A 21,919-nucleotide genomic window follows, 5' to 3' on the forward strand; every position below is an offset into this window, starting at 1 on the left:
TGGCACCAAACCCCACCCCTAAACCTAACCGTGATTGAAAGATGAGCAAACCGTACTAAATTGTATACATTAGATCTTATTTAATATGAATTAGCCACTAAATCAAGTTATGAATTGCGATGAGATAGCATTGGCCTGTCCATTACATTCATTTCAATTTACAACTGAACAGCTTCCAGAAGACTTGGAGTGTCTGAAAGTGAGACCTGACTCAAGATTTGGTGGTAAAACTCCTAAGACTTGCCCATGAGTGACTTGTCCTCACCTCTGACTCATTCATTCATTCATGTTCTATTCGGTTTAGTCCCTTTATTAATCCGGGGTCGTCACAGCAGAATGAACCACCAACTGATCCAGCACGTTTTTACGCAGCGGATGCCTCTGTTGCCTCTCTGGGAAACAACCACACACACACATACACTATGGATAATTTAACCTACCCAATTCACCTGTACCACATGTCTTTGGACTGTGGGGGAAACCGGAGCACCCAGAGAAAACCCACATGAACGCAGGGAGAACATGCAAACTCCACACAGAAACACCAACTGACCCATCCGAGGCTCGAACCAGCGCCCTTCTTGCTGTGAGGTGACAGCACTACCTACTGTGCCACTGAGTCACCCCTATGACTCATATTATGTTAATGAAAAGGATTCTAATTTTGTTCAAGGTACAGTTTATTAGAATAAAATAATAATAATAATAAAACATTTTCCATACCTTCTCATATCGTTAAAATAAATAAAATCAGCCTAAGTTGCTGCTTTCCAAAAGAATTTTGCTCAGATCCCACATTTCCTGCTCACCGTCCATGGCAGAAACTAAATGCCCATTAGGATTAGGGATGCAACGATTAACCGATTTCATTATTAACTTTGATTTAATTCGTCACGGTTAATTAATCATGAAGGCTTCTCAACACTGTGTTTCTGCATGGAACAAAACTGCTGAAACTTAAAGTGATGCCAACTGAGTGCTAGTTCTGAGCTTGTACTGTACACCATGCACACTGGATTAACTAAGGCTGGGGCTATTAACTAAGGGCCAGTCACATATCCGTCTTTTCCACGGTCAAGTTCGTTATTTCCAATGGAGGCACGTAGCTTGCATATATGGAGTGAGGGACTCGTGCTTTCCAGACGCACCTACTAGTTGAAAGAATGCTGCGAGCGCCCTACACTAAGAAAAAAAAATACAAAATGAAAAATATCAAACAATTTTGTTATATGGTTGATCAAAAGGGTCAGCAGCCTTTGAATACAAAGCTTAGCTATTATGCAACTTAGATTTACATTAGACAAATAATATTTATTTATTTATTTATTCATTCATTTTTTTATTTTATTTATTTTAATTTATTAAACATTAAGTTTATTTATTAATTTATTTTTAATTCATTTTATTTAAAAATGTATTTATATATTTTCATTTATTTTTAATTTATTTACATTTAATTAATATATTGACTTATTTATTAACTTAGATTAATTTATTTAAAAATTTGTATTGTAATTCATTTTATTTATTTAAAATTAATTTTATTTTTATATTTATTTTTAAAAAAATATTTTATTTTTATTTATTGACATTTATTTTCATTGTTTCTTTTTTAATATTATTTTGTGTCATATTATTTGGTTACTGAGCAGCAATAAATAACACTTTAAAATATAAGGAGTTTTCACATGATTTTTCTAAACTAGTAATGTTTTGAAATGAATGAATGCATAATAATCGTGATAACCATGATTATTCCACAGACTATAATCGCACAACCAAAATCTATAATCGTTGCATCCCTAATTAGGAAATCTGAATTCCATATTCAAAGACGTCCTCTGCATAAATTGTACGCACTATAGTGTTGACATTACTAAATCAATTTGACGCAGTGATGGATGATATTATATTGGAAATTCTAGTTGTTGAACCGTAACCTCCACTGCAAAACTAAACTTAGTTTGTGGCACATATAGGTCAATCCGGTGGCAAATAAAACAGAAACAACAAAACAATACCCAAAAATTCAAGTTAAGAGGCAAAAGAAATCATGCATAAAACTTGTATGCATTCTATTAAGGCTGTCGTGATTTAAGTGAAACATGAAAAAGAATAAAGTAAATTTCATGGCATTACATGAACAGTTGCGCACATTGGATCATGTTATCTTTCAACACTGTAAATAATAAATCATAAATATTTCTGTTGAGCTTATGAATGCAATGATCAATCAGAGGATATTGATTACAGTGAAAAGAAGCTTTGTTGCCTTGCTTGCTCTTCTATAGAAAAACTGAAACTTACTTAAGAATCAAAGATATCACATGCTGACATCTAAAGTACATATGCCATAGGTTTCTGTGATGTAATTCTCGATTATGAAAGTCATGTTGGAATTCCTGACAGTCCTGTGTTTATACTGCATGCATAGAATACACTAGTATGTATGGGCAGAGCAAAAATAACAATACAAAATTTTGTACCAATCTGCAAAACAGATTCAATTTAATTAACGTGCGACTTTAATTTTTGCACAATTCACTGCCACAATATGCATTTCCACCCTCTGTAAACAGATACAAGACAAATCAAATGGCTGAAGTAAACAGAGTGACTGACAATAAAGAACTCATTTCAAATGCAAATCCACTTCCAAAAGAAAAGATAAAAACAGCTTGATAAAATAGATCATTCAGATGATGGGAAGAAAATTTTAAAAAGCATTGAAATAAACAGTTTTTGTCAAGAAATTGTTAATTATAACCGTTAATAAAACTGAAACTGTGACCTATGTGGGAAATGAAGGCTGATTTAAGGATGATTATATGGTTACTATACGTGCTCTTTTTTATCATTTCAAATAATAGCTGGAGACCCAGAAATAATTATAATGTTAATTTGGCTATAAATATTGATAAAATACAATTTAGTGGTGGCTAAAGAGCCTTGCATATTACTGTACGTAAAGTAAATAAAAAAATAAAATAAATAAGATCAGCATCATTATAAATAAACCATAAATTTTAGATAACAAACAATCACACATTAAATGTTTCTAGATAAGAAACTTAATTTAAAAAACAAACAAACAAACAAATAGCAATTTGAAGGAAAATCAAGAAATAAACAAGTCAAAACACGATGCAATGCCACGATGCAAATTAAATACTAGCATGGTCGTTTGTAAACAGCACGACGGTAAATTCCTGTATCCTACCTGCCACTCGTTCCTCGTTCCATGCTGAAGTGAATCCATGAATCTGACAACCAAGTTAAATAAAAATATTTAACATTCTTCGAGGTAAACGTTTTATTTTCTCATCAAACGATGTTGTCTCGCGACGAAGCTCTGTTTGCTCCCTGCAGTTGTCTCTTTGGTTTGGTTTGTGTGCCGCGAATTTCTTAAAGCGGCAGTAACGTTACACTTTTTAGATATTCATTTCACTCAGTTACATTTAATTGTTGACTTTACATCGAGGGACATTGTATTTTAGACACAACATAGTAAATATCTGCATATTTACGTATATGCAGAGTAATTTTAAGTTTTGCAAAGTCTTACCTAATGTAAACACCACAATATAGAATGAACAAGCTAACCATGGTTTTATTATAGCAACATTTCAGTAGCCATTTTTCCTATTGAGGTAATGTTGCTTTTATACAGTATCCACACATTAAGACTAATAACATAGTTTCAAAATAGTATTTATTGCAAACTCCTGATAGTATTATTAGCAGCCAAAGATTATCAAAGTACAGGGTACGAATGATACATTGACGATTGGGAGGGTCAAGTTTTTCAGTTATGTTCAGTAAGTGAACCAAATTTAAAGCCTATATTTAATTCAATTACATCTAATATATTAATCAAATTATTATGTTTTCAGTGTTTTGGGGGATATTGAGTGATTTGCAATGACATTTGTGATAATAATTAAACCTATTATTGGAAGACTATGAAAGACTGATATTTTTTATTTTACTGTTTAACTTCTATGTGCGAGTCAGTTTATACGCATCTAGTGTTACAGACACCATACAAATCCATTTTTTAAAGAAAGAAAGTGTTTTTGTGAACACTTACACTGTCTGTTGTTGCTCTAGATTTGCCGGTTTCAAACTGCTTAATTAAAATTTGTTTTGCCACAAACATGCATTCACAGTGGTATGAACCATTATAGGGGGGTCAAATGTATATTGAAGTTCATTCATTTTATTTTCGGCTTAGTCCCTTTATTAATCTGAGGTTGCCACAGTGAAATGAACCACCAACTTATCCAGCATATGTTTTATGCAGCGGATGCCCTTCCAGCTGCAACCCATCACTGGGAAACATCCATACACACTCATCCACACACATTAACTATGGACCATTTTAGCTTACCCAATTCACCTATACCACATGTCTTTAGACCCATAACATAGGGAGGACATGCAAACTCCAAACAGAAACACCAACTGACCCAGCCAAGGCTCAAACCAGCGACCTTCTTGCTGTGAGGCAACAGCTCTACTACCTGCGCCACCGCATTACCCTTATATTGAAGTTATCTATTATTTTAATTATTAATATAATTAACTATTTCTATATTATTTTAATTATTAATATTATTAACTATTTCTATCCCCCCCCGCCCACCACCACCAACACATCTTACTTAAATTTTCTTCAGGGGGGATCAGACGTCAATTAGAGGGATAGACCTTCCTGAACCTCCCTGTAAATGCTGTTTTGAAGTCATATTTACTTGTAATAATTAAAGTACTAAGGTAAACAATATAGGGAGCATGTCACAAGTTGTCACTTAATGAATGTGTGAATATAAAACCAACTTTACCTAAATATTTGTCCTAAGATGGGGCATGAGAGTTTTCCAGCTCGTTGTAAATAAAGAACAGGCTGCATAAAACCAGCGAGTGCATAACAGACAGAAGCAGGAAGCCAACCATCAAAAGTATACTGTTGAGTTACAATGACAAAGAATCCTGTAACAGTAAATGGCACATACAGTACAGTAATGTTTATTGTTGTTATCAGGATTATATAAAACGCTCTTCTCTTCATGTGGTTTTCCTCTTTCTCTCTCGTTCTCTCTCCTGGTCCTGACTGCTTCAGAGCTCTGAGAACAGCCACAAGACAAAAAAACTGGATAAAGACGAAGAGGAAAAACTGTGTTGAGAAGAACAAAATATAAGACAGCAAGCCCGCTTCCAAAGTAAACATGCAGAATAAACAGGAGCCAAGAGTGATTATCCAGGCCCCAGCACAGCAGATCACTCTACATCTGAGAGGTTTGTACTTTAGAAAGGTTACAGGATGAACCACTGCCAGGTAACGCTCGACACACATCAGACACTGAAACAGAGGACGACCGGTGACAGCAAGTCCTTAAGTTAACGTTACACATTTTAGATATTTATTTCAATCAGTTACGTTTAATTGTTGACTTTACAACAAGGAACATTTATACTCGCACCACCTGAGGATTGTCAAAGACTAAAACACACAATATTTAAGCAGCACACACACTCTTTCACATTGCCGAGTCTTGTTATCTGTCACTAGTAACACTAAAACGTGTTCTCCTTGTCTTGTTATCCTGTTTATTCACCTTAGCCTTGTTAGCTTTGTTTTGTCTTAGTCTGCCGCCTGCCTTACGACCTCCTGCCTGTCATATGACTACGATTCTGGACTGTCTCAATATACCTGTTTACACCTGTGCTGACCTTTGCTTGCCTGACTTTGAATAAACCTGCATTTGGATCCGACCTTCTGTTTTTGGTGTCACTCCCCGTGGTTACACCTTACAAATTTTTGGTTTCATTTACTGAACAATATGTTCGGATATGGCCATATATCAGATTTCTGCATAGGGCAGGTGACTGACATACGCATTAATTAAATGAAAGATATATAGTACATAAGATATTTCATCAAAAAATATCTACAGTTGAAGTCAAAATTGTTAGCCCTCCAGTGAATTTTCTTTCTCGTATATTTCCCAAATGATGTTTAACAGAGCAAGGAATTTTTCACAGTATATCCTTCTTCTTTTTATAGAAAGTCTGATTTGTATGATTTTGGCTAGAATAAAAGCAGTTTTATTTAAAAAACAAAAAACAAAAAACATTTCAAGGTCAATATTATTAGCCCCTTTAAGCAATTTTAATTTTTCTTCAGAAAACTTTTTCTTCAGTAAAACTGTCTACAAAACAAACCACTGTTTTACAATGACTTGCCTAGTTAACCTTATTAACCTAGTTAAGCCTTTAAATGTCACTTTAAGCTGAATAAAAGTGTCTTGAAAAATATCAAGTCAAATATTATCACCCGCTGTAAGTTTTCTCCGTATTTTTGGTTAGCAGAATAGTTTAGTTATAGTGCGTAAACGTTGAAGATGTTTTGTTTGTTTATTTTGTATTAGACAGTTTAGAGGGTAAAAAGATTTGGGGCTTTGTTATATTGCTTTCATTTATTTGGCGCCACTTAATTCTCGTTACCCCCACCATCCTTAATCTATTTTGATTGATTTATTTTATGTTGTGAGATCTTGTAAATAATACTTCATTCCTTTTTGACTTCCTTTCACTATTGTAAATAAATTCACTTATTTTTGCAGTATTTTGGTTGTCGTGTTGATATTTTGCCACCAACTCACCACAAAAATGATCACCTTAAATGTTACCTTTTAAACCCTAGAGACAAAACTTAAAAGTCGTAACAAAGGCAAAGATAAAATAAATCAGTTATTAGAAATGAGTTATTAAAACTATTATGCTTAGAAATGTGTTGAAAGCATCTTCTCTCCATTAAACAGAAATTGGGGAAGGAAATTGAAATACAGAAGGGCTGTATATTTTCTGTAATGTAAGCTACTGTGCAAAATAACATGCTCAGATTAGATGTGATTGTGATTTTTTTTAAATAGTAAATAAAAGCTTACGGGAAAAAAAACCCACATTGATTAAAACACAGTGGGGTCATGAAAAAAACTTTATTTATTAACTTTATAGATTATAGATGAACTTTTATAGATTATTTGCTCCGAGTCGAACAAAGGCAGTGCAGTTTTCCAGTCTGGTGCAAAAAAAGAGCAGGGTGAACAAAATTAGCCAGGACACTACAAATAAAACGTTCGAGGTTACAGAAGTAACCCTTCGTTCCCCGAGGAGGGGAACGGAAGTGCCATGAATGGGAGGATTCGGATCAGAAGCCGCTTATCTGGAGAGTATTGAACGGGCCAATGAATGAGATTAATTGGCAGCGTAAGCTTGCGCAGGTGTGTGACATCTGCAATCATCTCAGCATATAAGCACACCTGAAGCCAGCAGACGCCATCCTTTTAAGCTGAAGAGACTTTCAAACAGCTAAGGGACAGTCATTATGGCGACGGAATATGGCACTTCCGTTCCCCTCCTCGGGGAACGAAGGGTTACTTCTGTAACCTCGAACGTTCCCCTTCGGTTGGGGAACTTCAGTGCCATGAATGGGAGAATATGGAAAGCGCCATAATGACTGCACCTTACCAACACCCCCGATGAGGAGATAGTCAAGCAAGCGTGACGCACCCACATCATGGGGGGCGCGGTCCTCCAACGTGTCCCTGGCCCTAATTTATCCTACTTCAACAGAAGTTTTACGGATTTAGATATATTTTTTGGGAAGTCGTGAGCATCTAGATAATTCTAGGAAATACGACAGTACGTTGGGAAGCGTGCAATCCCGATAGGGAGGACGCTGCGGAGGCCATCCGTTACCCAAGGGGGGGATAGATGGCAGAATTTACCTATGGACTAGCCCTAAAAAGGGGGAGTACGCATAGCAAGAGTGGTTAGCGGAGAGGGAAGACACGGGTCCGCCCAGGGGGGGGACTTAACCGTGGCGGAATAAGCATATGGGATCGCCTAGTGGGGATCACGCATAGCAGGCACCTATACCCAAAACGCGGGCTGACCAGCGGGCAGACCTACAACGTAGTGGGCCAGCAAGTGACTCCTCCGCTGAGTCAGTGCTGGGGGCCACGGAGGAATCTGCAGGGCTCACCTGACGGGGAACTTTACTGACAGATAAAAAAGGCGCACGTACCTCCGTGTTAGGGAGAATGGCGCAGCAAGCGTGTTTCAACACCCTACCGAGTTGTCTCCTCAATCACCAAAGGGTTACCTAATACCCTTGAGGAAACCGGCTCCACTCGCAGATTGTAAAACCTTGCAAATGTGTTGGGTGTCGCCCAGCCCGCAGCTCTACAGATGTCTGTTAGAGAGGCGCCGCGTGCATGCGCCCAAGAGGATGCAACGCTCCGAGTGGAGTGTGCACGTACTCCCGGGGGACACGGCTGACCTCGACTCGAATAAGCGAGTGAAATGGCATCCACAATCCAGTGGGATAATCTTTGTTTCGATACGGCACTTCCCTGCTGCCGACCGCCATAACAGACAAAGAGCTGCTCAGATGATCTAAAATTCTGAGTACGGTCCACATAAATGCGCAGAGCGCGAACTGGACAAAGTAAAGAAAGGGCTGGGTCTGCCTCCTCCGGGGGCAGCGCTTGCAGGTTCACTACCTGATCTCTAAAGGGGGTGGTAGGAACCTTGGGCACATAACCGGGGCGGGGTCTCAGGATAACGTGAGAGTAATCCGGCCCGAATTCCAGGCACGAGTCACTGACCGAAAATGCCTCCAGGTCCCCGACCCTCTTGATGGAGGCCAACGCAACCAGCAGAGCTGTCTTCAGGGACAGAAATCTTAGAGATACTGATTCGAGTGGCTCAAAGGGATCGGATCGCAGACTCGTGAGAACGAGGGCGAGATCCCAAGAGGGCATGAGAGGGGGGCGAGATGGATTAATTCGCCTAGCACCCCTAAGGAACTGGATGACCAGGTTATGCTTTCCCACGGTGCCGCCAGCTACCGCGCTATGATAAGCGGAGATGGCGGCCACGTAAACCTTGAGAGTGGAGGGCGACAGCCTGCTGTCCAACTTCTCTTGAAGGAAAGAGAGCACAACACTAATCTGGCAATTTCGGGGGTCTTCTCTGCGAGAGACGCACCATTCAGTGAATAGACTCCACTTCAGGGCGTAGGCGCGCCTCGTGGAGGGGGCTCTAGCCTGAGTGATGGTATTAACCACCGCAGTCGGTAGGTTACCTAAGTCTTCCTCGCGTCTAGGGACCACACGTGGAGGTTCCAAAGATCGGGGCGAGGGTGCCAGATGGTGCCCTGTCCCTGAGAGAGTAGGTCCTCTCTCAAAGGGATCCGCCAGGGGAGGGCCGTCGCGAGGAGTGAGAGCTCTGATATCCAGGTCCGGTTGGGCCAAAGGGGCGCAACTAGCAGAACCTGTTCCTCGTCCTCCCTGACCTTGCACAGAAACTGCGCGAGCAGGCTCACTGGGGGAAACGCATACTTGCGCATGCCCCGAGGCCAGCTGTGGGCCAGTGCATCCATGCCGAGAGAGCCCTCGGTCAGGGAAAAAAACAACTGGCAGTGAGCGTTCTCGGGGGAAGCAAACAGATCGATCTGGGCCTCCCCGAATCGCGCCCATATCAGCTGAACAGACTCGGGGTGGAGTCTCCATTCTCCAGGGCGTAACAGCTGTCGTGAGAGCGCATCGGCTGCACGATTGAGCGTGCCTGGGACGTGAATGGCGCGCAGCGATTTCAGCCGCGGGTGACTCCAGAGGAGCAGACGGCGGGCGAGCTGAGACATGCGGCGAGAGCGCATACCCCCCATGCGGTTGATATACGCCGCCGCCGCCGTACTGTCCGTCCTGACCAGCACGTGTTGCCGCTCCAGCACCGGTAAAAAGCGGTGGAGAGCGAGGAACACTGCCAACAGCTCTAGGCGATTGATATGCCAATGCAGCTGGGCACCCTTCCAGAGGCCCGCAGCCGCATGCCCGCGACACACGGCCCCCCAACCCGTGTTGGAAGCGTCTGTTGAAACAACAACATGGCTGGACGCCTGTCCTAGAGGCACACCGGCCTGTAGGAACGAGGGGTCGTTCCAAGGGCTGAGGGCGCGGCGACACAGCGCAGTAACCGAGACCCGGTGTGTGCCCGCGTGCCATGCGCGTCTGGGGACCCGATCGTGAAGCCAGTGCTGAAGTGGTCTCATATGGAGCAACCCGAGCGGCGTGACGGCGGCTGCGGATGCCATATGCCCCAGGAGCCTCTGAAAGAACTTCAGTGGGACCACTAGTTTGCTGTCGAGCTCCCTCAGACAGTTCAGCAACAGGCGAGCGCGTTCCTCGGAGAGGTGCGCTACCATGGTGATCGAGTCCAGCTCCATCCCGAGAAAAGAAATCCTCTGCACGGGGGCGAGTTTGCTCTTTTCTCGGTTGACCTGAAGCCCCAGTAGGCGGAGATGCCGAAGCACCTCGTCCCTGTGCATAATCAATTGCTCCCGCGAGTGGGCTAAAATCAGCCAGTCGTCGAGATAATTGAGCATGCGAATGCCCGCGAGCCGAAGGGGCGCTAGGGCACCCTCCGCGAGTTTGGTGAAGACCCGCGGAGACAGAGAGAGCCCGAAGGGGAGGACCTTGTACTGCCACGCTCGACCCTCGAACGCAAACCGCAGAAATTGGCGGTGGCGTGGAAGAATGGAGACATGGAAATACGCGTCCTTCAGGTCTATGGCTGCAAACCAATCCCGAGGACGAACGCATTGGAGAATGCGCCTCTGCGTGAGCATTCTGAACGGCAGCTTGTGCAGACAGCGGTTCAAAACGCGCAGATCTAGGATTGGCCGTGACCCACCGCTCTTTTTGGGTACGATGAAGTATGGGCTGTAAAACCCACTCTCCATCTCGGCTGGAGGAACCGGCTCGATTGCACCCTTCGCCAGGAGGGCAGCAATCTCCTCTCGCAAGACAGGGGCGGACAGGGGGTTGACCCTGGAGAAATACACGCCCGTAAACTTGGGGGGCCGTTTCGCGAACTGAATCGCGTAACCGAGTCTGATTGTGCGTATGAGCCACCGCGAGGGGCTGGCCCGCGCTAACCAGGCAGGCAGAGCCCTCGCTAATGGAGTCATCGCTACAATCGCTGACGTACCAGCGGTGGGGCAGCGCGGAGTGGGTGTGCTGATCCGGGAAGCACGAGGGTCCCGCGGAAAAGCTGGAGGAGAGCGATTCGCTCTGGCTCCGCACCCTGACTCCGGAGAGGGGGCTGGAGGGCTGAGGGAAGGGAGACCGTCCCCCCAGCGCTCGTGAGCCACTGGCGAAGCACGTAGAGTCTGCGAGCCGGAAGGCAGCGCGTCCCGGACTGGCAGAACTCGTGCAGTCACATCCGGGGAAGGGAAAAAGTGCTCTTTTACTGATGTTTTGGTGGCACTGAAAAGTACCGTTGTTATCGGGGCCCCGCCCTCCAGCGGGGAAAGAGCAAGTTTCCTCTTCTCCGGATGGCCTGTCTCAGGGACGCTTCGCGGTCCGTTTACCGGACTTAACGGCGCCCTGGGCAGGAGGGGCTGCCTGCTTTCGAGGTGAACGCCGCGCCCGCTTGGCCGGAGGCGCAGGCGGGGGCGGGGCAGCACTCGTTGGCGGGCGCCCTCGGCGAGGAACAGCGGAGGTGGATGGCTCGGCGGGCGGAGCGGGCTTACGGCCACGCCGATAGATGACATTGCCCATCGCATCCGACTGCTCTTTCACCGCCTTGAATTCCTGGGTGAATTCACCGACGGTGTCGCCGAACAGGCCAGCCTGGGATATGGGCGAGTCAAGAAAGCGAACTTTGTCAACGTCGCGCATATCGGCCAGGTTTAGCCAGAGGTGGCGTTCCTGAACCACAAGTGTGGACATCGTCCTCCCCAGCGCACACGCGGCGGACTTAGTAGTCCGAAGAGCATAGTCGGTCGCGGTGCGCAGCTCATGTAATAAGCTTGGGTTGGACCCGCCCTCGTGCAGCTCGGCCAGCGCCTGCGCTTGGTAGCGCTGGTAGGTGGCCATCGCGTGCAAAGCAGAAGCAGCCTGGCCCGCAGCCTTATAAGCTCTGGCTCCGAGGGAGGCAGACAACCTACAGGCTTTGGACGGGAGGCGGGGCAAACCCCGCCACGTAGAGGCGCCGCGCGGACAAAGATTGACCGCGATAGCGCGCTCCACTGACGGGATCGCCTCATACCCCCTGGCAGCTCCGCCGTCAAGGGCGGTGAGGGCGGAGGCACTCGCAGCACGGGCAGAGAAAGGTGCCCTCCAGGACTGCGTGAGCCTACTGTGCACTTCCGGGAAGAAGGGGACGAGAGGCTTCGAAGGCTTCGCCTTCTGGTCCTCTACGTAGCACCCATCTAGTCGGTCCGGCCGCGGAGCTGGGGGATAAACCATCTCCAACCCCACGGCCGAAGCAGCCCAGGAAAGCACGGCTAACATGTCCGCTTCAGGATCCGATTTGACAGCGCTCACCTGCCCGGAGGGGGCGAGCGGGTCCGGATCTTCGTCGGACAGTGAAAGCCCACCCTCCGATGCCGCGGAGGACATCTGATCTCCGGTGTCAGCGAGTGTGAGAGCTACCATCTGGTTAGACGGATCACTCTCACCACCCGAAGCTTGGATGGAGCGCCGTGAGGAGCGAGAGGTCCGCGAGCCCGTGGGCGGCGGATTAGCTCCCGCTGAAACCCTCAGATCTGCCCGAGCGCCCGCTGCTTTTTTAGAACAGGAGGCAACTGGGGTGGCTCGCTCTCTTGCGAAAGTTAGCCGCGATCTTAGCTGTGCAACGGTCATGGCATCGCAATGACGACATGAACCGCCCGCGAGCACCGCATTAACATGCTGGACCCCCAAACATGCAATGCAGTGATCGTGTCCATCATCCGGAGACAGGAAACCCCCGCATCCAGAAACGCACAGTCGGAGCGCCATCCTGAAAAGGACGTGCTGCACGACTGTGTTGCTCTTTTAGGAAAGTTGCAACTATACGCACCGCTCTGGAGGACCGGACCCAAAGAACCGCAGGCAAGGGAGTAACCCAGCTCGACCGTCTGCCACCGCGAAGACCCACTCTGGACCGGGAGACACACTCGTTCGCTCTGAAGTGCTGATCAGCAAGAGGAACCCTCATCGACTCACTCAGAAAGGATCTGAAGCGAAAAGGATGGCGTCTGCTGGCTTCAGGTGTGCTTATATGCTGAGATGATTGCAGATGTCACACACCTGCGCAAGCTTACGCTGCCAATTAATCTCATTCATTGGCCCGTTCAATACTCTCCAGATAAGCGGCTTCTGATCCGAATCCTCCCATTCATGGCACTGAAGTTCCCCAACCGAAGGGGAACTAAGAGAGAACAGCTCCTTAATATAATCCTGCGTCATAATAAAAGAGAATCCTGAAATAGCGAACGGCACATAGATAAAAACCATGTTAACAGTAGTTATCAAAATGACATGAAATGCTCGTCTCTTCATGTGGTTTTCCTCCTTCTTTCTCTCTCCTGGTCCTGACTGCTTCAGACCTCTGAGAACAGCCAAACAGCAGAACAGAGCAACGGAGAGGTAGAACAGCAACTGCATCGAGAAGTACCATGCGTAAATTTGAAACCAGTCAATGGCAAACATGCAGAACATACAAGAGAAAATAATGATGATCCACAGCACAGCACAGCAGATCACTCGATATCTGAGAGGTTTGTACTTCAGAAAGGTTACAGGATGAACCACTGCCAGATAACGCTCAACACAGATCAAACACTGGAACAGAGGACGACCGGTGATGCCAAGACCTACCATAGAGTCTGCTAAGTTTGCAAGACTTGAAAACTGACAATAATATATAAACACAGAAAGCAAAGAGTTCAGACATTTCCCAATTTCACAAACAGAGAGATTGAGGTTGAAGAATGCTAATGCAAGTCCACTTTTCGGTCCTGTAATGATGAGCCAAATAACATAGGAGTGTGTAGGAAAACCTAACAGCATATTAATGAAGTGAAGATAAACATACACATCCTTGTCCACTTGTCCAGATGTGGCGTTTGAAGAGGATTCAGTTGTCGTGAGGTTGGCTGTAGAGTTATTCATCTTCTGTTTGTCCTCAAGAACTCAATGTAAAGTTATATAAACAAAGCAAGCTGTGATCCATTGTGAAAGAGAAGTAAAAATGTATTTAGATTTTTACTTATTAAGTAAGTTAGACTTAAAAATCTGTTGTCTTTAGGTATAGGATCATTTCAAAACTATATATGCATAATTTATACCCAAGATATCTTAATGGAGTTGAATTTGATAGTCAAACAACATGTAAAATAATCCAATTAGTGTATTTAAACAGAGAATGTTTAAACTATGACAAAAATGATAGATCTCATTTAGCTGAAAGCATAATCACCTGAAGTGCGGATTTCCAGTCATTTAGGATGCGTATAAGTCTTCCGAGCTCTCTCTGAGCTTTTACAAGAATATGTCTGCAGGACTTCATCTGTACGGCATATAAAACACCAGATATGCAAATACAAAAAGCAGTAAAAAAGTAAAAGTGCTTGGATCCAGAAAAAACAGGAATCTAAATGCTTTGTTACATGTGGAAAATTGTATGCTTAGCATCTAGTAAATTAAGTTCATTCAAATTGAAGTTAAGCAATGTTTAACATAGAGTTTTCCGGCTTGCTGCAGATAAAGAACTGGCTGAAAAAAAACAGCAAGATTTTAACAAATTAAATTGAACTAAAATAGTACCTTTAAATACAGACTGTTAAGTCAAAACAAAGGAGATTTTATGACTGTATATGAAAAAAAAAAAAAAAACAGGATGGGGAGGAAAATAAGGAGTCTGAGCTGAGAAGAACTATAAAAGTTATACAGAGGCAGTTTTCTGAGATTAAATATGATCCAAGAACAATTATCCAGACGATAACACAGCAGATCACTCTATATCTGAGAGGTTTGTACTTCAGGAACGTTGCAGGACGAACCACCGCCAGGTAATGCTCAACACACATCAGACACTGAAACAGAGTGCAACCTGTGATTCAAAATGCAATTTTATATATTTTTTTTTATTATTGTGAGGTGTGGAAGTGGAATATGACACATATTAATTTACCAATTTCACAAACACAAAAACTCTGATTTACTTCCTCTTTACTGTATTTATTTAATAATAAGCCATAAACCAAACAGAAAACACATGCGGCTCAGAAAAAAAAAAAAATGTCCAGCACTGTTGCCAACTATTTTTAATGAAAAGGCGCTAAGATCTGCCTTAAAAGTTGCTAGATTATTGTCATATGCCAATTTGCATATTACTGACGTCATCACGTCCTACCATTTCTGTTTGTTTATGGTTAATAAAGGGGTATTTATATTTACGCTTTATGTAAGCATGGCAATTTAACAACATTTATTGCTGTTTTAATACAGTATATCAATGTAGATGTATAGTGAATTTACAGTAATCTCTTAGACATAATAAACACAGACAAGTTCCGAAACGCTCACTTAAAATATCAGTGATTGTAAACAAGAAAAGAATAAACGGTCAAATTAAACTGTTAAAATAAAGGAGAAGCAGATCGGTTTGACTGTACAAGGGAAATACCTTCACACTGCCGGTGCTAAATTATTTGCCGTCGGTACGCAGAGCAAGAGGATTTAAGAAGAGTATACTGACGGTACAGTAGGGACATAAACATCTATAAACATCTCCAGTAAAACACACAAAAAAAGTGGCTAGATTTGTTGCTAGTCGCTTTTTTCAAAAATTGTCTCTAAGGGTGGTCTGAAAAGTCGCTAAATATAGCGACAAAGTTGCTAAGTTGGCAACACTGCACTTTAGGTCTAAACAAATAAGTTAATGGAGTTTGTATACACTTAAAAAATATTACTGCTGCTTGTTCAAACTTCCTGTTTAAAATGAGCTGAAACAACACAATTCTTGTTATTTCTTTGGCCAATTTATTTGTTTTATGTTAGAAATAAAATTTGTCCACATAAATTTGTAAACCATTAAGTTAGCTCAAGCGTTTCGTGTTGGGACAACATGCTGAAATTGTTTTGGTCCAACTACCTGTTTAGGGCATTTGTAGTTTCCAGCATGCTTTGCTTGGGATTGAAATAAGAAAGGGGAAATGTTGACAATAAAAGTAATCTTAGGTGTTTAAAGTTAATAGAAAGACTTGGTAAAGTTTGATCTTCACTGTAGTTTGAAGATTTAAAAGATTTTCATGTAATGCTTTGAGTTTTGAGATTACTATCTCGCAGAAGCCCTAATGCTTTGGATGTTGGCAGCTTAATTAACGAAAATGTAGTTTGTTGCTTTGCTGAGTGAGCAATAACTGTCCTTAAAAGAGTTCTGAGGTCACTCTCAATCAATTATGTAACTCATGAAATATGATGAAAAATGGCTCTTTTAGTTCATTTAGAATAACTTCAAATAAAACTGAGACTTCAAAATGTACGACACATAATAGACATACATGATATTATCCGACCTTTAAGGTTAAGTTAAATAAAAATACAAATGTATTTAAAGTTTTATTTGATCAAATCATGTTGGACCAACTCAATTCCATTTAATTGTGCAAGTTTTTTTTGTTTTGGTTTTTTTGTTGGTGCTAAATAAATGAATCCTGCCTTTATTTAAATTAAGTTCATCCAATGAATAATTTTTTTCAGTGTTGATGTTTTAGGTGTGGTGAAGTTATCGAGTTAATCATCTTTTGGATGTTTGTTTTCTTATCTCAGCAACTACACTGTTAAAAATGCTGGGTTCCGCACAATTCCTTCATGTTGTCCCAACACAAATCGATTAAGTTAGCCAAGTCACTTTTTACAAATGTATGTGGATTGAACATAAAACAAGAATTGTGTTGTTTCAACTTATTTTAAATAAGTAGTTTGAACAAGCAGCAAACGTAATTTTTGAAGTGTAAATAATGTGAAAACTGTGTTTTAATTAAAGTATTATAACATTGAAACTTACACACACACACAACAATACATAACTACCTTAGTTTGACATCCTAAAACATCTTTAAATCCATAAATCAAGCATTTGCCTGCACAGGTGCAGTACATTTAACACCAGCAGATAAACAAATATATAACATTTGTCAAATGATGAATGATCTATCAATCTGAGTTTGATGGCATTCAGGTTGAGTCTCTCTAAGATATTCTTGAATTGTATAACAAACTGTTTGTAAACCTTGTCAATTCAATGCAGACAAAATAGAGGTTATCTGTAATCTGTATAAGTTTTTTGATTTTGTAGCATTTCATGATTTTGACAAGTATGATGCCATCCTGGATTAACATCTATGTTGATCCAAAAACATAATTTTTGTTTGAAAATGTAATCAATACCTATTCCATACCCGTAAACCCAACCATAACTGTAAATTATTTCCTAAAATCAGAAGGGAATAATAGTTGGACAACAATTGTGTATAAGTGCATAAGCCTAACTGTATGCTTAAACTTAACATGAATTTTAAACATATTCATTAATTCTGATTGGCTGTTTGGAATGTTGTTCCTGGTTCAACATAGATGTTAATCCAGGAATTTGTCCTACTTGGTGAAAGCAGGTTGGTGGTACGAACTTACTTGTAAATGTTAGTACGATTTGCTCTTCCCCCAATGAGGGTTAAGGCTGGGGTTTAGGGGCAGGCCTCCTTTTAAAAACTGTACACTTTAATATTAATAAAATCAGTTAAATTAGGCACTTTTCTGGCAATTCATGAACTAGTTATGTTTCATCTTGAGATCATTTGGTCAAAGATTACATTGGCATGACATCTCTTTGTTGTCATTAGCTTGACACTTGACTTTTCAAAAGAAAATGTCAAGTAAATTAACTTTAATGTTTTCTAGAGAACGAATGCTGGAAATCTTTCCAGAGCGGTGCAGATAAAGAAGAGGCTGAACAAAACCAGCCAGAATAAAACACGAAAAACCATACGAAAAAATGCTCCTAATAAACGCACCCGTAAGGATGTAGAAGACTCCTGAAATAATAAGAGGCATATATATAATAAACATAGTCACAGTGGTGATCAGAATGAGATGAAACGCTCTTCTCTTCATGTGGTTTTCCTCTTTCTTTCTCTCTCCTGGTCCTGACTGCTTCAGAGCTCTGAGAACAGCCAAAAGACAAAACAACTGGACAGAGATGAAGAGGAGGAACTGAATGGTGTAGAAGTATATGTAAATCTTAAGTTTGAACTGCTCTATGGTAAACATGCAGCACAAACAAGAACCGAGGTTTATGATCCAGACAATAACACAGCAGATCACTCTATATCTGAGAGGTTTGTACTTCAGGAAGGTTACAGGATGAACCACGGCCTGGTATCGCTCGACACAGATTAAACACTGAAGCAGAGGACGACCAGTGACGATTAGTCCTAATAAAAACCATGCAAAACGTCTTAGATCTAAAACCCCAATGAAATAACTAATTGCATTAGAGAAACTGTTCAGACAGATCCCGATCTCACAAACACAGAGATTGAGGTTGAAGAACTCTGATGAAACTCCACTTGATCCAGTGATGATGAGCCGAAAGACATAAGAGTGTGTCTGAAAACCGAACAAGAGATTAATGAAGTACACGCAAAGGTCCATGAGGGTCGTGATCTCAATAAAACTGTATGAGGAATTTGATGATGGTTCAGATGTGAAGTTGACTGTGTTGTTATCCATCTTCTTGATTAAATTTCTAAAACAAAAGTCAAACAAATCTCTTAATGACATAACAGAGAATTGGAAGGAAATACAACCGCATAATTGCAAATGTTTAGATTCAACTGAAACACCCAAACGAGTCAACAAAAGCAAGACTACAGGGTTTATTCTCAATGCATTCCATTCTTCTGGATTCCAACAAAACTTAAACTACATGTAAAGGTTGACATTCTATTAATAAAGGCAATCAATTTAAGCCTACATACAGTATTAAACATATCAAGTTTATAAAAAGTTCATCACCCTAAAAGCAAATGTTTCGCAGTCTCTCTGAATGCCTATAAATATGCTGTGTTAACTGCTGTCACAAGAATATACGTGCGTGAATTAATGTGCTATACCTCACACAAACGTCAGATATGTAAATTTTAAAAGTCAACTTGAAAAATTCATAGCTGGAAAGAGTCATTTACTACAGTAAATAGGAACAGTGTATGACAGTATGCACTTAGATCATCGCCGAATCCACTTTTGCATTTGTTATTTAAACGTTATGGTGCACAATGTGAAAAATATACCTGCACTGTGCCTGCACCGTGAAAAAACAAACAAACAAACAAAAAAAAAAACAAACACTGGCGTTGTGTCTTGCCCCACATTGTACCAGGTGTACGTTAGGGCCCAATAACTTGCAAACAGTTTGTTTCTTAAATTTTTAAAATATACACACTGTAAATTGTAAATTACAATGGCCGACCTATGAGATAAATATTCACGGCACTGCAAAAGATGATTTACTTGCTTAGAGTTTTGGCGTTTCATATTCTGTTTAGTTCACAAATCTGGGATTTGACCTTGAAGTTTTATAACAAGACACTGTAAAAGACCACCAAGCAATTTTAAAACTGCTCTAGGAGCAGCACGGTGGTTCAGTGGTTAGCACTGATGCTTCACAGCAAGAAGTTTGCTGGTTCGACTCCCAGCTGGGCTAGTTGGCAATTCTCTGTGGAGTTCGCATGTTCTCCCCACAGTCTTAAGACATGCAATATAGGTGAATTGGATTAACTAAATTAGCTGTAGTGTATGAGTGTGTGTGTGTGTGTGTGTGTGTGCGTGCGTGCGTGCGTGCGTGCGTGCGTGTGTGTGTGTAAATGCAAGAGTGTATTTGTGTTTCCGAATACTGAGTTGCAGCTCAATGGGCATCTGCTGTGTAAAACATATACTGGAATAGTTAGCGGTTCATTCCACTGTGGTGACTTCTTATAATTAAGGGACTACGCCAAATTAAACTGTTTTATTTTGCATTAATTCAACAGATTACTAAATTTGTCTAATTTTACAACATTGATGTAAGATTTTTTTTAGTGAATGCTGATTAACAAAAGACAGTAACTGTTGAAACAACTTAGCTCCAAAAAAAGAATGATTATGATAAAACATTAAAATGTAAATAATATAATAGAAAAATAACAGTGTGTAACACCAAGCTACAAAAATAGCTTTTTTTAAGGTTAAAAGTGGTAGTAAATAATAATAATATTAATAATAATATTAATATATTAATATTGAAATATTAAAGCAATATACAAAACCTGTAACTGTCAAATGATGCTGCTTAAAAGGAAACATTGAGCAAAATAACATATTAAAACTCATTAATTCATTTTCTTTTCGCCTTAGTACATTTTTTAATCAGGGGTCGCCACAGTGGAATGAACCGCCAACTTATCCAACATATGTTTTACGCGGATGCCCTTTCAGCTGCAACTCATCACTGGAAAATACCCGTACACTCTCATTCAAACACATACACTATACCATGTCTTTGGACTGTAGGGGAAAGCGAAGCACCCGGAGGGAACCCAACTGACCCATGTGAGAACCAGCAACCTTCTTGCTGTAAGGCGACAGCGCTACCCACTGCGTCGCCGCATGGTAAAACTAGACGTGAATATTTAATAGAGAACAAAGAAGGGAAAGCTTTCCTGACCGGTGGAGATAAAGAACAGGCTGAACAAAACTGGCCAATATAAAACATAAAAACCCAAATGAAAAAATCTCCACGATGAACCTTTTTGTAACAATGAAAGTGAATGCTGAGATAATACATGGAATATAAATAACAGACATGGCCACAGTGGTTATTAAAATGATGAAAAACGCTCGTCTCTTCATCTGGTTTTCCTCCTCTCTTCTTCTCTCTCCTGGCCCTGACTGCTTCAGAGCTCTGAGAACAGCCACAAGACAAAACAACTGGATGGAGAGGAAGAGGAGGAACTGGATTGAAGAAAAGTAATTATAAACATACGGATAAAATTGGTCTGTATGAAACAAACAGCAGAAGCAAGAGCCGAGAGTGAGTATCCAGGCTGCAGCGCAGCAGATCACTCTATATCTGAAAGGTTTGTACTTCACAAAGGTTACAGGATGAACCACAGCCAGATAGCGCTCAACACAGATCAGACACTGAAATAGCGCACGGCCAGTGATGGTTAGTCCTAAAAAAAACACTACCGCGAGACTAATGTAATTTGTAGACCTGATAAAATAATTAATCACAGACAACACACTGCTCAGACAGATACCAATCTCACAAACAGAGAGATTGAGGTAGAAGAACTCTGAAGCAGCTCCACTTTTTGTTCCCTTAACCATGAGCCAAATAACATAGGAGTGTGTCGGAAAACCAAACAAGATGTTGATGAAGTACACAAACATGTCCAGGCTTGTAATTGATATATTATTTGCGGAGTCTGTAGATGCTACGGATGTGAAGTTCACTGTAGAGTTAGTCATCTTCTCTTCGTTTAGTCTCTCTTGATCCAAAAGCTCCACAGAATTGTAGAATTGTATTATGTGATCTATGGGCGAAACGTTTAATAATGTAATACATGCAGCGGTGAAAAGAGTACTGAAAAATCATACTCAAGTAAAAGTAGCATTACTTGCCTAATAATGAAGTGCAAGTAGAGTAAAAGTATATTTTGTAAATATTACTCAAAGTATAAGTAAAAAGTAGAGTTTTTAAGTGAGTAGTAAGTATTGAGCTGTAAAAGCTGATTATTTACATGTAATCTGTGAATGTGTGTAAACGTAACATTCTGTAGTGCGTTTAGTTATTGCCCAGCAGCCACACATCATCATAAGGTGTTAATATTACAGGTATTAGATTAAAAGAATAGGTTAGGTTTAGATTGTGACGTCAAGGTGACCCAATGCAATCTCACGACAATACGTAACTTTTTGAATTAGTGGCGAATTTGTATGACTTCGTATGATCTAATTTGTACAATTTAGTTCGATTT

General features: G+C 41.4%; 5 protein-coding genes across 5 annotated transcripts in view; all 5 read right to left on the bottom strand.

Annotated features, from left to right (window-relative positions):
* LOC147831789 (uracil nucleotide/cysteinyl leukotriene receptor-like) overlaps positions 1–3,379 on the bottom strand; it is a 5,484-nt gene extending 2,105 nt beyond the window's left edge. The window contains exons 1-2 of the mRNA XM_087300376.1: positions 3,221–3,379; positions 266–392 (exon numbers count right to left, since the gene is read on the bottom strand). The gene's annotated coding sequence lies outside the window, so the exon portion shown is untranslated. The remainder of the gene's footprint in view (positions 1–265; positions 393–3,220) is intronic.
* Positions 3,380–4,836: 1,457 nt separating this feature from the next.
* Positions 4,837–5,902, bottom strand: LOC147838764 (C-C chemokine receptor type 8-like). Its single transcript, XM_087300377.1, has 2 exons — positions 5,899–5,902; positions 4,837–5,394 (listed from the first exon to the last, which is right to left on the bottom strand). Exons 1-2 carry the CDS (start codon positions 5,900–5,902, stop codon positions 4,841–4,843), a joined length of 558 nt encoding a protein of 185 aa, XP_087156503.1. The 3' UTR covers positions 4,837–4,840.
* A 1,140-nt stretch (positions 5,903–7,042) lies between these two features.
* Positions 7,043–15,075, bottom strand: LOC147838765 (uracil nucleotide/cysteinyl leukotriene receptor-like). Its single transcript, XM_087300378.1, has 2 exons — positions 13,268–15,075; positions 7,043–7,140 (listed from the first exon to the last, which is right to left on the bottom strand). The coding sequence occupies exons 1-2, from the start codon at positions 14,007–14,009 to the stop codon at positions 7,043–7,045; spliced, it is 840 nt and encodes a 279-aa protein (XP_087156504.1). The 5' UTR covers positions 14,010–15,075.
* A 47-nt stretch (positions 15,076–15,122) lies between these two features.
* On the bottom strand, positions 15,123–18,632 carry LOC147838766 (uncharacterized). Its single transcript, XM_087300740.1, has one exon. It carries the CDS (start codon positions 18,630–18,632, stop codon positions 17,760–17,762), a length of 873 nt encoding a protein of 290 aa, XP_087156866.1. The 3' UTR covers positions 15,123–17,759.
* A 1,923-nt stretch (positions 18,633–20,555) lies between these two features.
* Positions 20,556–21,410, bottom strand: LOC147831792 (G protein-coupled receptor 4-like). The gene has a single exon (XM_087300379.1). The coding sequence runs from the start codon at positions 21,408–21,410 to the stop codon at positions 20,556–20,558; it is 855 nt and encodes a 284-aa protein (XP_087156505.1).
* Between the last annotated feature and the right edge of the window lie 509 nt (positions 21,411–21,919).

The sequence above is a fragment of the Danio rerio genome, chromosome 21 (assembly GCF_052040795.2).
Source record: "Danio rerio strain M-AB ecotype USA chromosome 21, GRCz13ab, whole genome shotgun sequence".
In the NCBI taxonomy this organism is placed as follows: Eukaryota; Metazoa; Chordata; class Actinopteri; order Cypriniformes; family Danionidae; genus Danio; species Danio rerio.

Coding starts and splice junctions, on each gene's coding strand:
- LOC147838765 (XM_087300378.1), bottom strand. CDS start 14,009: ATGAATAACTCTACAGCCAACCTCACGACAACTGAATCCTCTTCAAAC. Junction 7,141..13,267: donor TAAGGAGCTGTTCTCTCTTA/GTTCCCCTTCGG, acceptor GTAACCTCGAAC/GTTTTATTTGTAGTGTCCTG.
- LOC147838766 (XM_087300740.1), bottom strand. CDS start 18,632: ATGGATAACAACACAGTCAACTTCACATCTGAACCATCATCAAATTCC.
- LOC147831792 (XM_087300379.1), bottom strand. CDS start 21,410: ATGACTAACTCTACAGTGAACTTCACATCCGTAGCATCTACAGACTCC.